Genomic DNA, 13,814 nt, shown 5'->3' with positions numbered 1-13,814 from the left:
TGACCACATCCTGAAGTGGTCAGCCAGATCTGAACACAATCAGACCACAATGCGACTTTTGTGTGTCTAGACCCGTCTTTTCAATGCGATCTTCGTATTCTGATAGCAGAAGTTGCATGGAAGTGTCAAGTGTAGACACAACCTTTCTCTCTCATTCTGTCTGCCATGGAGAGATGTAGCAGAGCTAAGGATTCAGAATGTGTCTAAGCATACAGGGTAACTTGCCCTCTCCCCCCAACCTCTCTTTTTCTCTCTCTCTTTCTGTCTTCTATTATTTTCTGGGATTCATGTTGGACACATGTTAGGCTGGGAAGAGACCCAGAACACATACATCTGTTAAGTATAAACATTTTTCTCCCATCTCTCTCTCCCTCCCAAATCTCTTTCTTTCACTCTGTTCTCCTTCTGTTTCTCTGCCTCTGTTTCTCTCACGCGCTCCCTTTCTCTCCTCACATGTATAAATAGTACTAGAGTTAAAAGCGTGCAGCTTGGTCAGGCCTGACTTGTGGAAACTGGGCTGAGAGCAGAATATGCCTGTCTTTTCCCATTCACACACACACAGCTTTGGCCACAGGGGGTGTGTGTGGGGTGTGTTTGTGTTGGGGGGGGGGGGGGGTGAACGTAATAAAAAAATAAAACAAATTGGGATCCTTAACTTTGAGAAAAATCACAAAACATTATTTTCTGTGTTTTAGCCTAACTGGACGATAGGCTATAAAGTTGTGTAATTTAAATAAAACTAGAGGAAGAGATGAACTTTAGACTACTTTGGTGAATTTGCGAGGAATTTAAGACATATGCGCACCACGGTTTCTTCTGCCTGCCCCCTCCTCTCTCCCTCGCGCTGGCTCGCCTGGGGCGTATTCATTACACAGATTATGTTGCAAAACGTTTCTTAAACGGAAGTAAATGGAATGAAGCGGGGAGGTACCTACCTGAATTTGTCCAATAGGAACGTTCCGTTTTGCAACTGTTTGGACTAATGATTAGACCCCTGCTCTTTCTCTTCACTAATGATGCGAGTGTGTGTTCAGTCTTCGGTCTGTTGCATGTAGAATGTCCTAGCCTATTCATTGATGATAGGCCCTGCTTTTCTGAAGTTGCGAGACATTGCAAGCCAAGAAATTGCAAGATAATGCATTCCATTGCGAGATACAGGCCTAGTGCACAGGCCTAGTGCACGGTTCTGACTGTATGCCTGGTGGCCGACCTGCCTATACTGTGCCCCTCCCCTCTCTCTCCGTCCCTCGCTAGCTCGCTATGAAAGATGTGTTTGTGTTCTCGGAAGTACAGCAACTAATCAGTCTCCTCCGTTCCAAAAATATTGAATCTTAGGAGTTGATTCCTAGCAGAATCGAGTCTTGACACTCAGAAATGGGAGTTGACACCGGGAGTCAACGTACAAAGAGTCGAGGAGTCAATTATTTTGGAATCGACTCTCCACCACTACGCCATCGTCATTGACAGTTGGAAAAATGGCAAAGGAAGGCAAGCGACAGCAGCGAAGTCCTGTATGGCAATACTTTGCGAGGTGGAATTGAGGTACAGTAATGGTAGTACAGGTGCAATGCTTAACCATCTGAAAGGGACGCACTTTGAGACCCAAACCGTTGCTGGCAGCTGCACATTTTATGCATTTTCTTATAGTTTTAATGGAAATAATGGCTGTTTAAACGTTAAGAAAAATTGTCCATTTGTCACGTCACGTGTTTGTATGTGTGTGTAAGAGTGTGTGTCTGGTTTAGTGAGGCTCCACGCGCTGTGTGCTCTCTCTCTCCCTGACCCTCTCTCTCTCCCTGACCCTTTCTCTCTCCCTGACCCTCTCTCTCTCCCTGACCCTCTCTCTCTCCCTGACCCTCTCTCTCTCCCTGACCCTCTCTCTCTCCCTGACCCTCTCTCTCTCCCTGACCCTCTCTCTCTCCCTGACCCTCTCTCTCTCCCTGACCCTCTCTCTTTCCCTGACCCTCTCTCTTTCTCTTCCTCAACATGTCCCTGACATAATTTATATACTCTGAGGGTCTAACTCTCTCTCTCTCTCTCTCTGCTCCCCCCTCTCTCAGGGTCCACCCCCTACCCCCCCCATGCTGTGCTCTTATTGGCTAAATCAGGTCTCCATTCAGAGATTAGCTAGCTGGCTGATTTTAGGATCAGGGCTTGTTTCGCAGCGCCAGTCTGACAGAGGAGGAAAGAGAGAGAGAGAGAGCAGAGAGAGAGAGGAGAAGAGGAGAGGGGGTGACTGACTGACACACAGAGAAAGGGAAAGGAACAGTGTGTGTGTGGCAGCCAGCTGACAGGACTAATGCAGCTCACACAGACCCCAGTAGTGGAAGACGGTAAGACCCAGCACCAGCTTTCTTTCTTTCTTTCTTTCTTTTTTTCTCTCCGTCCTCCTCCCCTTTCTTTCTTCTCTTGTCAGTTGGCCCACGTCCCTTTTGTGTGTTTGTGCTTCCCTGTGTGTGTGTGTGTGTGTGTGTGTGTGTGTGTGTGTATGTGGGTCCATGTTTGTGTGTGTGAAGCAAAGTGCCGCCTGCGACTGGACAGGACTGAAATGAGGGCTTATGTGTGTGTGACAGGTTTGAGGGGACCGGTGGTAGGCTGGCTGGCCGGCCGCGTGGACTGAGTCTGCAGCACTGCATGTGTTGCTCAGCTTAAAAGACAGACTGGTGTGTGTGTGTGTGTGTGTGTGTGTGTGTGTGTGTGTGTGTGTGTAAAAGACCCTCTGCTCTGCTTACACACACTGGGGCTTACACCCTCCCAACAAAATCAATAATAAAGGTTGGATTGGATTGTTCTTTATTCTACTACTTTCATTCCATTTTCTATTTAGTAACTTTGCACATTTGCGCAAATGTTCGTTTGTTTCACTTTTTTACTTGTCAATTATGATTTGTCATTTACATCTCACTGAGGTGTGTGTGTGAAGGATTGCTGTGGGGCGGTAGTGTTAATACACTCTGCTGGCGCCCAACACACTCTGGTTAACATGCTCCTGCTTCTGTACCCAAGAGCTGCCTCACACACACACACACACACACACACAGAGTTGTCCCTGTGCCTGAGGCTGACCCTGTGTCCTATGCAAGCTGCATAATGTGCTCTTTGGAACTGGCTCGGATCGAGCTGTTGTGTATGCGTGTGTCATAGGTGGGGGCTCGACTGAGGGTGAAGGGTGCAGGACAGATTCTCTGATATATAATTAATCTGTTAATGATGAAGTGGGGATGAATAAATAGTAAAGACCACTAACACACACACACACACACACACACACACACACACAGGTCCTGGAAGGGGAGGGGGCTGGAGGTTGCTAGCTAGCCAGGGCTTTCATTTTCACTTGGCCCAATTCTGCTCTCTTCCTCCTGTGGCTTCCTGCCTCTTTCCCCTGTGTGCTGTGAGAGAGAGTGAAAGCAGTGTGTGTGCACCTGCAAGGAGAGGCTGGAGGGAGGAGAGGAAAGGAAAGAGAGGAGGAGGAGGGGAGGAGAGAGAGGCAGGTCCGCCCCTGGCTCTCTCTCACTGGTGGAGACTGCTCACCCCACAGGGAAGAGGAGAGGAGCTCTGTCTCCTGGGCTGCCTGCCTGGCTCACTGTGTGCGTGTGTGTGGCGCAGGGCTGGGTAGGTTACTTTCTAAATGTAATTCGTTACAGTTACTAGTTACCTGTCCACAATTGTAATCAGTAATGTTTCTTTTGGATTGCCCAAACTCAGTAAAGTAATCGGATTACTTTCAGGTACTTTTAGATGACGTTCCCCTTAAGAGGCGCAGTTTAGCGTTTTTCGTCATTAGTCTTGTTCTGGAGGCAGCTCTGCAGAGTGGTAACTAGCTGGCACAGCCACAAAGTCATAAAATCTGATTTTAAACTTAACCCTAACCTTAACCACACTGCTAACCCTAATGCCTAACCCTAACTCTAAATTACATTTCTGTTTTCATATATTTTTTACAATATAGCCAATTCTGACTTTGCAGCTGGCCCATCTGGGGGAAATTGCTCAGTTCTGCCTCAAGGACAAGGCTCATCCCAATAAACATCAATCTGCTTAAGAGGCATTAGAAGAAGACAAAAATGTATATTACCAATTGAACGACATCTATTGCAGGATAAATCATTGTTAGAGTTTACATGGCTGGCCTTAAATGGATGTTGCATTTTACTTTATGGGTTGTTTATGTAGGCTTCTTCTAATACATTGCTTTCTACTGCAGATAATAGTAATAATATGATTAGGCTATATCTTTACATTTAAAAAAAACTGAGTGTCAGACTTCTAGTCATTCCAATGAATTTAATACTTCATCTTCAAGAATAGGACTTGAAAATCTAGACTAGACAAATGTTTTTTACCTGAGCATAACCCAAAAACGAAATACTAATTAGCCTACTCTGTTGTTTATGATTTTGTTGTCATGGAGGACTGATTGGGCTCATTGCTTCGAGTTGAAAAAAAAAATGCTGCTGTCGGAATGGTATGCTTTGAGCACTACCAAAAAGTGCTTTTTGCATGTGAAAAATGTATGCCACATGCTGCATTTGCTATAAGCCTACTATTTTTGTTGTCGATACTGATACGTCAATAATTTGCATCTAAAGTACGCAAGTTTGAACATGTGTCCGTTAGGCCTATGGATTTTTTTTTTGTTGTTGCACAAATTTGATTGAGCAATAAAAGCCACATTCGTGGTCTTCTTAAATGAAACTTGTTTTTGACAGTATGGAGGACAATACTACGGGGGAGGAAGGGAGGAACTCCCTCAAACTTTTACGCCATAGGCTGGTAGCCGCACTATGCAGCTGTTGCAAGAGCGCATTTTATAGGCTTACTGGCTGTCCACTGGGGGCATATTCTTTACGCCCATTCTGTTCCAAAACGTTTCTTGAACGGAAGCAAACTGAACGAAACGAGGAGGGACCTACCTGAATTTGTCCAAATAGAAAATGTTGACTTGCTCTGTTTGCTTCTGTTTGGTTCTTAAACGGTAAACATTTTTCTTAATGAATACACCCCTGGTCACGAAAACAATGATTGATAGGCAGTGCAAACTTCTTTAAAATACACATATACATTTGGGAACAGCCATCCACAACAACCAAAAGCTGTAAGGCGCAAATAGCTAAATGAGAGAGCGGCAGTGTGATTCACATCAATGCGCTATGTAGCCTATAATTGGCCTAAGTGATTTCCGTATCGCCCATAGGCTACACCACTGCTGTTGTGCAGCAGGTAGCCTAGTGGTTAAGAGGGTTGGGCTGGTAACCGGAAAGTCGCTGGTTTGAATCTCCGAGCCAACTAGGTGAAAAATCTGTCCGTGTGCCCTTGAGCAATGCTCCTGTAAATTGCTCTGGTTAAGAGCCTCCGCTAAGTAAAAAAATAAGTGTCGTGTGTAGAAGTAAATGGAAAAGCTGTCCTCCAAACATTTAAACAAAAAAAGAGCCTCTACTAAATGAAAATGTAAAATGTCCTTACCTCCAAGTGTTTATTCAAGTTGAAGAATCTTTGGATGCCGACAGCAGTCACACCATTGGAAGATATAGCTTGGACTGTAGTCTACAAAATCCTATTCCTGCTCTTTTCCCGCAATCCATCAAACGCATTTGGTGTGTCTTCATAGTGGTCTTTGATTTGTGTTCAGACTGCCTCAGGCGGAACAAACAAATACATTTAATGTCATTGAGAAAACAGAAAGGTGTAAAAAAAAAAATAATAATCGCAAACACCCTTTCTGAATTTTTAAGTAATCATCTACTTTTAAAAAAGTATCTGTAATCCGATTACAATATTCTTTCTGCTAACGTAACGCATTACATGTAATCTATTACTCCCCAACCCTGCATGTGCGTGTGCGTATGTGTATGTGTGTGTGCATACCCCGTGGACCAACTGCCAACCCAACTGAAAGAGCTGGTTTTCATTAGTATCCCAGACACAGTTTTATATTCCCCTAGCTCTGTACTGCTGTAGCGAAATAAATATTGTACTCAGTCTGCTCCAACTGTAACCTCTTTTACTAAGAGCTATTTCCTATGCTGTATGTCTGTCACACATTCTAATTCCCTTTATTGACACCATTAATGCAGAGTTAATTCTGTAGTAATACTCTCAGTATGTCTTACTTTCTGTAACTGTTACTGTAGAGTATGAGGACCCATGACAGTGAGTGATGTGACTCTCATGGGGACATTGAGTAATGGTTATGTCAATAAATGTGTCCTGGATGACTCTGGGGAATTGGTTGTCTGTCTGTGACTGGCCTGGTTGCCTGGTTGGACTGCCCCCTAGTAGTGTATTTATGGGATTCCCCTGACTGTCTGTCATGATGTCACCTTGTGTCTTCCCTCCCTGGTGTGTGTGAGTTCCCAGAGCAGCCCTGAATGTTCTAGAGAGGGACAGACAAAACATTCTAGAGGCCGCCAGAGAGCCAGGGGAGACCCCTGAATGAAAGATGAAACGCACGCGCCCGCTCGCACACACACACACACTGCTCTTTGTTGTGTGTGCTCTCTGAAAGGGCACTCTCTAAAGTCAGTGACTCTCTTGACTGAAGAGTGGGTACACATATATGTGTGTGTGTGTGTGCGCGCGCTGTGTGTATGTGTGTGGTTGTGGGTGCTGAGTAGGGTGTCTGGGTCAGGGGCAGGTTAGTTATGCTTGGCTTGGAGTTTTCATATGAACACTGTAACTACTGTTGGGTTAGAGGAGGTAAAGGGAGGAGGTGAGGGCTTATTTTCCCCTAAAGCTAGCAATGTTATTACACTTTTCTTCTCTGCTGCACCTGGCATGTCTCGCCCCTACCCTCTACTCCCTATCTCACCCCTCCCTGACCCTCAAGGTCCCTCTACTAGCAGCCTAGACGTATGTACACCTCTCTCTACTGTTAACCGGGGTGAGGGGGATCTAACCAGCCCAGCCCAGCTCTGTTTCCTGCTACTTATCCTCCGATTAGTATTCTCACGGCATCTCTAGATTCCAAATGCTGTGAGGGAGGTCTCTTCTTGGTAAATTATTAACAACCGCGCTGAATGGGAGGGCGGCGAAGCATGGCCAGTATGGCCGATTGAGACATCATCTAAGCCAGGGGGATGGAGGGATGAAGGAATGAACTCAGGCCAGAAGTAGAGGTGCAGAAAGGAGGAATGACAGGACAGGAAGACTGTTTCCTACAAGCTTCAGGTCCACTGTCATGTCAGTACACCTCATACATGTAGAAGCATTTCTTTGTTATTTTGTTGCCATTAACCCTCTGTCTTTCTCTCTTCCCTTCTTTGTTTCTCTGCAGCTCTTCCTCCCAAGCCGGCCAAGCCCATGACTCCAGTGAGCAGCAGCAACGGTGTGAAGGAGGGGGCTGGGGGGTCGCTACAGGAAGCAGAGTGGTACTGGGGAGACATATCAAGGTAACACTCCGCACACCAGGCACATGCACAAATAGGGCTCAACCAGTGCCCAAGCAGCTGCCCTTTTGCCCTCCTATGAAAGTGCCCTGACAGCTCGGGGGATCAGCGTTTTTCACAAGCACATTGAGTAGCCAGCCAAATCGAAAAAGTAGTTAGCCAGGCTCCCCTGGGCTGGGGGGATTGGTTAATACATTTTTACCGAACAAGCTCTATTTTGGTGGCCTCTGGTATATTCTAATGCTAGATTGTATTTTGAACCAGCAACTATCAGGAAATAACCCTGATCCAATTGTTTCACACTTTTACAGTCGGTGTTACATCAGCTGTTGTACAATGTGATATAAAACACAGGCAAAACAAAACTGGACTGCACTGGGCATTTAAAGAATCCTGTAAGAGTCTGCTGACTTCCACAGGCTTCAAACTTCCTTTTAAGAGGCACAGAAAGCAGCAGTTCACTACTCCATTGTCAACACTGTGATTAAATCAGTAGACCTATATCAATGTCTTTGAAAATACCATATAAGTATCATTCGCTTTTAAAATAATTCAATCGGTTTTCCAGAGTGAGGCTGTCTCTCCACTAACATACCTATTGTTCCTGCAGTGAGGAGGATTCACCATCTTCATCGAATGCTTTCATAATTTATCTGCAGTTAATTGCCAAAAAGCCTACCAGTATGCAAATTAGGGAGCCAAATGAAGAGCTCTCTTACCGATGCTATTCGGTAGGCTACTGACGAGTCACTCACTTTAACGTCACTTTCTGGCTAGTCCTGATGGACTTCATATAAAAAATACAAACGAGATCTTTAGTTGACTTGTCCCGATGCGATACCATTGACGTATAACTCCATCGCTGCATATGAAACACGCCGGGGTCCAACGTTAACTTTTTTTCTCACTGGCCCGATTGGGCCAGTTGGCCAAAAATCTACTGGCCCGAACAGAATTTCTACTGGCCCGGACATGGTGTAGTTCTTAAATGATTTGGGGTCTTGCAGGGCCTATAGGTTGGCATGCTTTTTCTCTATATTCGGCTATATTTGGTTACTATGATATGTATTAAAAACCTGTGTAATATAATTTAGCAATGCAAGTCATTACTCTATTCTTTAGCATTGCATTGTATTAATTGCATACATTTTTGTTTCTAAAGTATGTCCTTTTGAGAAGATTTGAAAATCGGACGCTGTCCCTTTAAGACAAAAGAGACATCGACATGGCTACAGTAGGCTAGCCAAGATGAATGCTATGTCTTTTTGTAGCTTTCTTTTTGCAGACTACGTATCAACAGTAGCCAGCATATTGCTAGTATGTTCACTATTGAAGGTTTACTTTTGTAAATCACTTTCCCTAAAATAAATCTTATTTTCGCTCTGAACAGTTCGCATGTGCTGTGTGAAGGCACCAACTCATGTACTGCTCGGGTGCTCGAGAAGTTGTGACTCGCGGGAGCGTGGTGGTGCTTGAATGAATGGCCAATCATATTGCTCAAATACAAATAGCAAAAATTCTATGGTTTTCAATGGTAGACTGTGACAGAGCAGGTAAATGTTGAACTGAAATGCGCTGAAAAGCTACTGGCCCCACATTTTTACTGGCCCTGGGCCAGCGGGCCGTCGTTAATGTCGGACCCTGCACGCAAAATAAAATAAATTAATGTGCCAGAAAACACATCGATACCACATTATATGAGCATTTTGACTGCAACCACAGCGCACACAACACACGCACACAACACACACATCCAGGTACCAAGAGATGGAACAGACAGCAGACTGTCAAACCAGCAGTGTTTACCTGTCATCTCTCACTTTGTGACTGACAGGCGCCTGTTCCTCCTATCAATAGATTGCTAGAAGATGGATATCCTTCAATCTAGCGGGAGAGGGCTCGGCAGACTTTTTTTGACTAGCGAATTGAAAAGTAGTGTAGTTCATTTAAGTGGACAATGTAGGTGGCTGAAAATTGGTCTGTAATCGGCTGTATAGCCGACAGCTGGCGCTAGTGAAAAACACTGGGGGATTTTATTTTATGATTTACTTTTTATTTTATTTTAAGTCTCTTTTCAATGTTTTAATTTTAAATGTAATGCACATCAAACTAGCTAATTTCATACATTTTAATCTCTGAAAATTCTCCAGCCCCAAGCACACACTTCTGCATGCAGTGGCCACTGGGTACAGATGCCGTGCAGAGAGTTTCAATACTGGTAGGCTACGTTTCAGTTGGATCTGTCATGTGTGTCTCTCACTGTTAGGGGCAGAGAAGGGGGCAATTAGACTAGGGATGGGCACGGTTATTCAAATATCCGAACGGACGTTAGTTTTCGATTACTAGGAGAGTATTCATTTTTAGGCTCCATGCGTTGCCAGTGAAGTGGGAGATTTCTAATCTAAAATTATGGAATTAAGTTGGCTAAATGAGAAGGAGTAGGCTACAATGATCAACCAACAGGTAGGCTGTTGTTTTATATGAATGGAGTTGTTGTAGACAAGGGTGCCTCAAAATAGCCTCAATTAGCCTTGCTACTTTAGCTAGCTAGCTGGCTAATTTAGCTGGCTACTGATGGACTTCAGTGACGTTAAAGTGAGTGACTCGTCAGTAGCTTACCGAATTGCATCGGTAAGAGCTGTTCATTTGGCTTCCTAATTTACATACTGGTAGGCTTTTTGGCAATTAACTGCAGATAAATTATAAAAACATTTGATGACATTTTAGCAGATGCTCTTATCCAGAGCGACTTACAGTTAGTGAGTGCATACATTTTTCATATTGGCCCCACGTGGGAATCAAACCCACAACCCTGGCGTTGCAAGCGCCATGCTCTACCAACTGAGCTACAGGAGGATGACGATGGTGAATCCTCCTCACTGCAGGAACAAAAGGTAGCCTAACTCTGGTCTAAAATATGATAAAAGAAAATAGATTATATTGGTTTTAAAAGCTAATGATACTTATATGGTATTTTCAAAGATATTGATATAGGTCTACTGATTTAATCAAAGTGTTGACAATGGAGTAGTCAACTGCTGCTTTCTGTACCTCTTAAAAGGACGTTTGAAGCCTGTGGAAGTCAGCAGACTCTTACAGGCATGCAGTCAAGATGGGCACTACCAGATGGTATGGTAGATCAGCTATGGCAGCAACAAGTTTGTCTAACTAGCGCGAGATGTGGTGTGGTGTGTGTGTGTGAAGGTTCCTGTTTGTCTTGTGTGTTGGTATGGTGCACATCTGAGTTTATTTGGCGAGAAGGTGCCTTGAGTCGAGTCATGGGATCACATAAATCAATACTCAGTCACTCTCATGATCACGGAAGTCCCTTTCATTTAAGTTTTACAATTCTCTCCCTCTATCGGCTGTCTTACATTAACTGGGATATGGACTGTACAGTATGGGTTGGTGTCAAGGGGTAGAGAGGATGTTAGAAGGAAGAACCTTTGAAAGGTCCAATGCAGCCATTTAAATCTCAATATTAATCAATTTCTGGGTAACAATTAAGTACCTTGCTGTGACTGTTTTCAATTAAAATGTTCAAAAAGAAACAAAAATGTATTAGCAAAGAGCAATTTCTCAAGCATGAATTTTACTAGGACTCTCTGGGAGGGGTCTGTGTTGGGAGGGGAAAACTGAAAACGTATTATTGGCATAGAGGTTTGGAACTCTTTCTTATTGGTCTATTAACAAATGTATCACCTGGTGATGTCACTAGGCAGGCCAAAACTCCATCCCACCAAAACAGGCTGAAATTTCAGGTGGTCTTTTCAAACAGCTCTTACACTAAAACGGCATTATCATCATTTTCACAATTTCAGGATTATTCCATCCTCATAGTGTGGAAATATATATGAAACACAGGAAAATCACGTTTTTGACTGCACTGGGCCTTTAAAATGAACCTAAATCTCCAGTCTAGCAGTCTGTCTGTGTGTCTGTCTCCAGACCACACTATGCCTATAGAGCAGAGTCTCCCAGCCAGGCAGGTTTTAGCAGCTTACAGGCCTGCTTAGTGACTGGCTTTACTTGACCCCCTGTTTCATCTACACCATGTGTAAAGTGCAGCTTAGCTTACCACCACCAGCCAAAGCTGACACACATCTGAGGCTGAAGCTGCACACACACACACACACACACACACAGGCATAGATACACTTACAGACTGACACACACGCACACACACACACACACACCTACAGACAGTAAGTCTGTCTGCCCACAGACCTGTCTGAGTGGGACTGTAGGGTGAAACGTAGACGGACTAGACCAGAGCTGCCTATAGTAAGTTAACATAAATATATATATTTAAGAAAATCAGGTTAATTTGCATGGCCCAATCTTGTCGTCAGTCAGTCTCTCTCTGGCTAATTTGGGTTGTGTTTCATGCTCTTATTATTCAAATTATTTCATGGCTACACTGTTTACAATGCATTACACACACACACACACACACACACACACACACACAGACAGAAACACACAGAAACACACACACACACACACATAGACACACACACTCACACACATAAAACTGAAAGTTACCCAGGGTGCATAGTTAGGAGGGGGTTTAGGGAATTTGGCAGTAAATGAGCCCCCCCACCCCGCCCTTCCCCTCCTCATCTAAGCCTGGGGCAGCAGTGTTCGAGCAGCGCTGTGTCATGTCAAATCAACTCCACACACTGCCCCAGCTCCCCTCTACACACACACACACACACACACACAGGGCCCCAGCTGCTCCGGCAGGCTGAAGTTAACCCCTGCCGTCCCAGAGACGGCCATGGAGAGGTCAGCTGACTGGAGGTGGGAGCCTGCTTTCTCAGCATGACGAGGCTTACTGCCCACACTGGCCCAGACACACAGACAGACAGACGAGGGGAGGGAGGGTGAGCAAGCTGCTCGGGAGACAGACAGGAAAGCCCCTAAAGCCTGTCTGGGATATAGGCTACAGACATACAGACTGGAGCCATTTAGGACATGTGTGTGTGGGTCATCTTAAGGTAAACCATCCCAACATGTCTCCATTGTCCAGACCATTTCAGCTGACAGGAGGGACACGGGCCACTGCCTCTGCCCGCAGCCTGTTCTCACACACACACACACACACACACACACACACACACACACACACACACACACACACACACACACACACACACACACCGATGTGTGCCTGTCTCTCCTGTCTCAAGGACACCAATGTGTTGAGGGAGGGAGGAAGGGAGGGTAAAGTGTATATTACCTGCCATAACTAAGTTGCAGCCTTTCTTGTAAATGTCATCTGGCCACTGCCTCAGATGTGTAACCTCTCTCTCTCTCTCTCTCTCTCTCTCTCTCTCTCTCTCTCTCTCTCTCTCTCTCTCTCTCTCTCTCTCTCTCTCTCTCTCTGTCTCTCTGTCTCTCTGTCTCTCTGTCTCTCTCTCTATCTCTCTCTATCTCTCTCTGTTTCTCTCTCTATCTCTCTGTTTCTCTCTCTGTTTCTCTCTCTCTCTCTCTGTCTCTCTCTCCATCCCTCTCTTCAGGGAAGAGGTGAATGATAAGCTGAGAGACATGCCTGACGGGACCTTCTTGGTTCGGGATGCCTCCACCAAAATGCAGGGCGACTACACACTAACACTGAGGTAGGTTACCACACTACACACTAACACTACACACTAACACTGAGGTAGGTTACCACACTACACACTAACACTACACACTAACACTGAGGTAGGTTACCACACTACACACTAACACTACACACTAACACTGAGGTAGGTTACCACACTACACACTAACACTGAGGTAGGTTACCACACTACACACTAACACTACACACTAACACTGAGGTAGGTTACCACACTACACACTAACACTACACACTAACACTGAGGTAGGTTACCACACTACACACTAACACTACACACTAACACTGAGGTAGGTTACCACACTACACACTAACACTACACACTAACACTGAGGTAGGTTACCACACTACACACTAACAGTGAGGTAAGGCCTGGGACACTTCACTCAAGAGTTTATTTACCGTAGGAAGGTTTTTTTTATGAGGTAGTACTCGTTAAAGATATTATTAAAATGTATAATCTATGAATTAATTGATAGTCCAAATGGTTCTAGAAAGCCCTCTTTCATACATGCATCCTCTCTCTCTGTCCTTTTCTTCTCTGTAGGAAAGGGGGGAACAACAAGTTGATCAAAATCTACCACCGGGATGGGAAGTATGGTTTCTCCGACCCCCTGACATTTGGTTCTGTGGTGGAGCTGATTAGTCACTACAGACATGAGTCTCTGGCCCAGTACAACACCAAGCTAGACGTCAAACTCATGTACCCCATCTCACGCTACCAGCAGGTACACACACACACACACACACTCCCATCTATCTACTGCCCACTTCTTTTTCCTCCCTCTTTTTCTCTCTGC

At 44.8% G+C, this 13,814-nt stretch overlaps 1 protein-coding gene across 5 annotated transcripts in view; it reads left to right on the top strand.

Annotated features, from left to right (window-relative positions):
• LOC121540427 (phosphatidylinositol 3-kinase regulatory subunit gamma) overlaps positions 1 to 13,814 on the top strand; it is a 337,642-nt gene that overhangs the window by 314,856 nt on the left and 8,972 nt on the right. For 3 of the 5 annotated variants that reach the window (XM_041849289.2, XM_041849288.2, XM_041849291.2), the window contains 3 exons: positions 7,277 to 7,391; positions 12,911 to 13,009; positions 13,562 to 13,742. In XM_041849289.2, the coding sequence (XP_041705223.2) occupies positions 7,277 to 7,391; positions 12,911 to 13,009; positions 13,562 to 13,742 (395 nt within the window). Of the gene's footprint in view, positions 1 to 2,227; positions 2,334 to 7,276; positions 7,392 to 12,910; positions 13,010 to 13,163; positions 13,173 to 13,561; positions 13,743 to 13,814 lie in introns of those variants that run through there. The other 2 variants (XM_041849292.2, XM_045207757.1) reach the window with 2 other exon arrangements.

The sequence above is a fragment of the Coregonus clupeaformis genome, chromosome 26 (assembly GCF_020615455.1).
Source record: "Coregonus clupeaformis isolate EN_2021a chromosome 26, ASM2061545v1, whole genome shotgun sequence".
NCBI lineage: Eukaryota > Metazoa > Chordata > Actinopteri > Salmoniformes > Salmonidae > Coregonus > Coregonus clupeaformis.
This window is presented reverse-complemented; position numbering and strand designations above follow the sequence as displayed.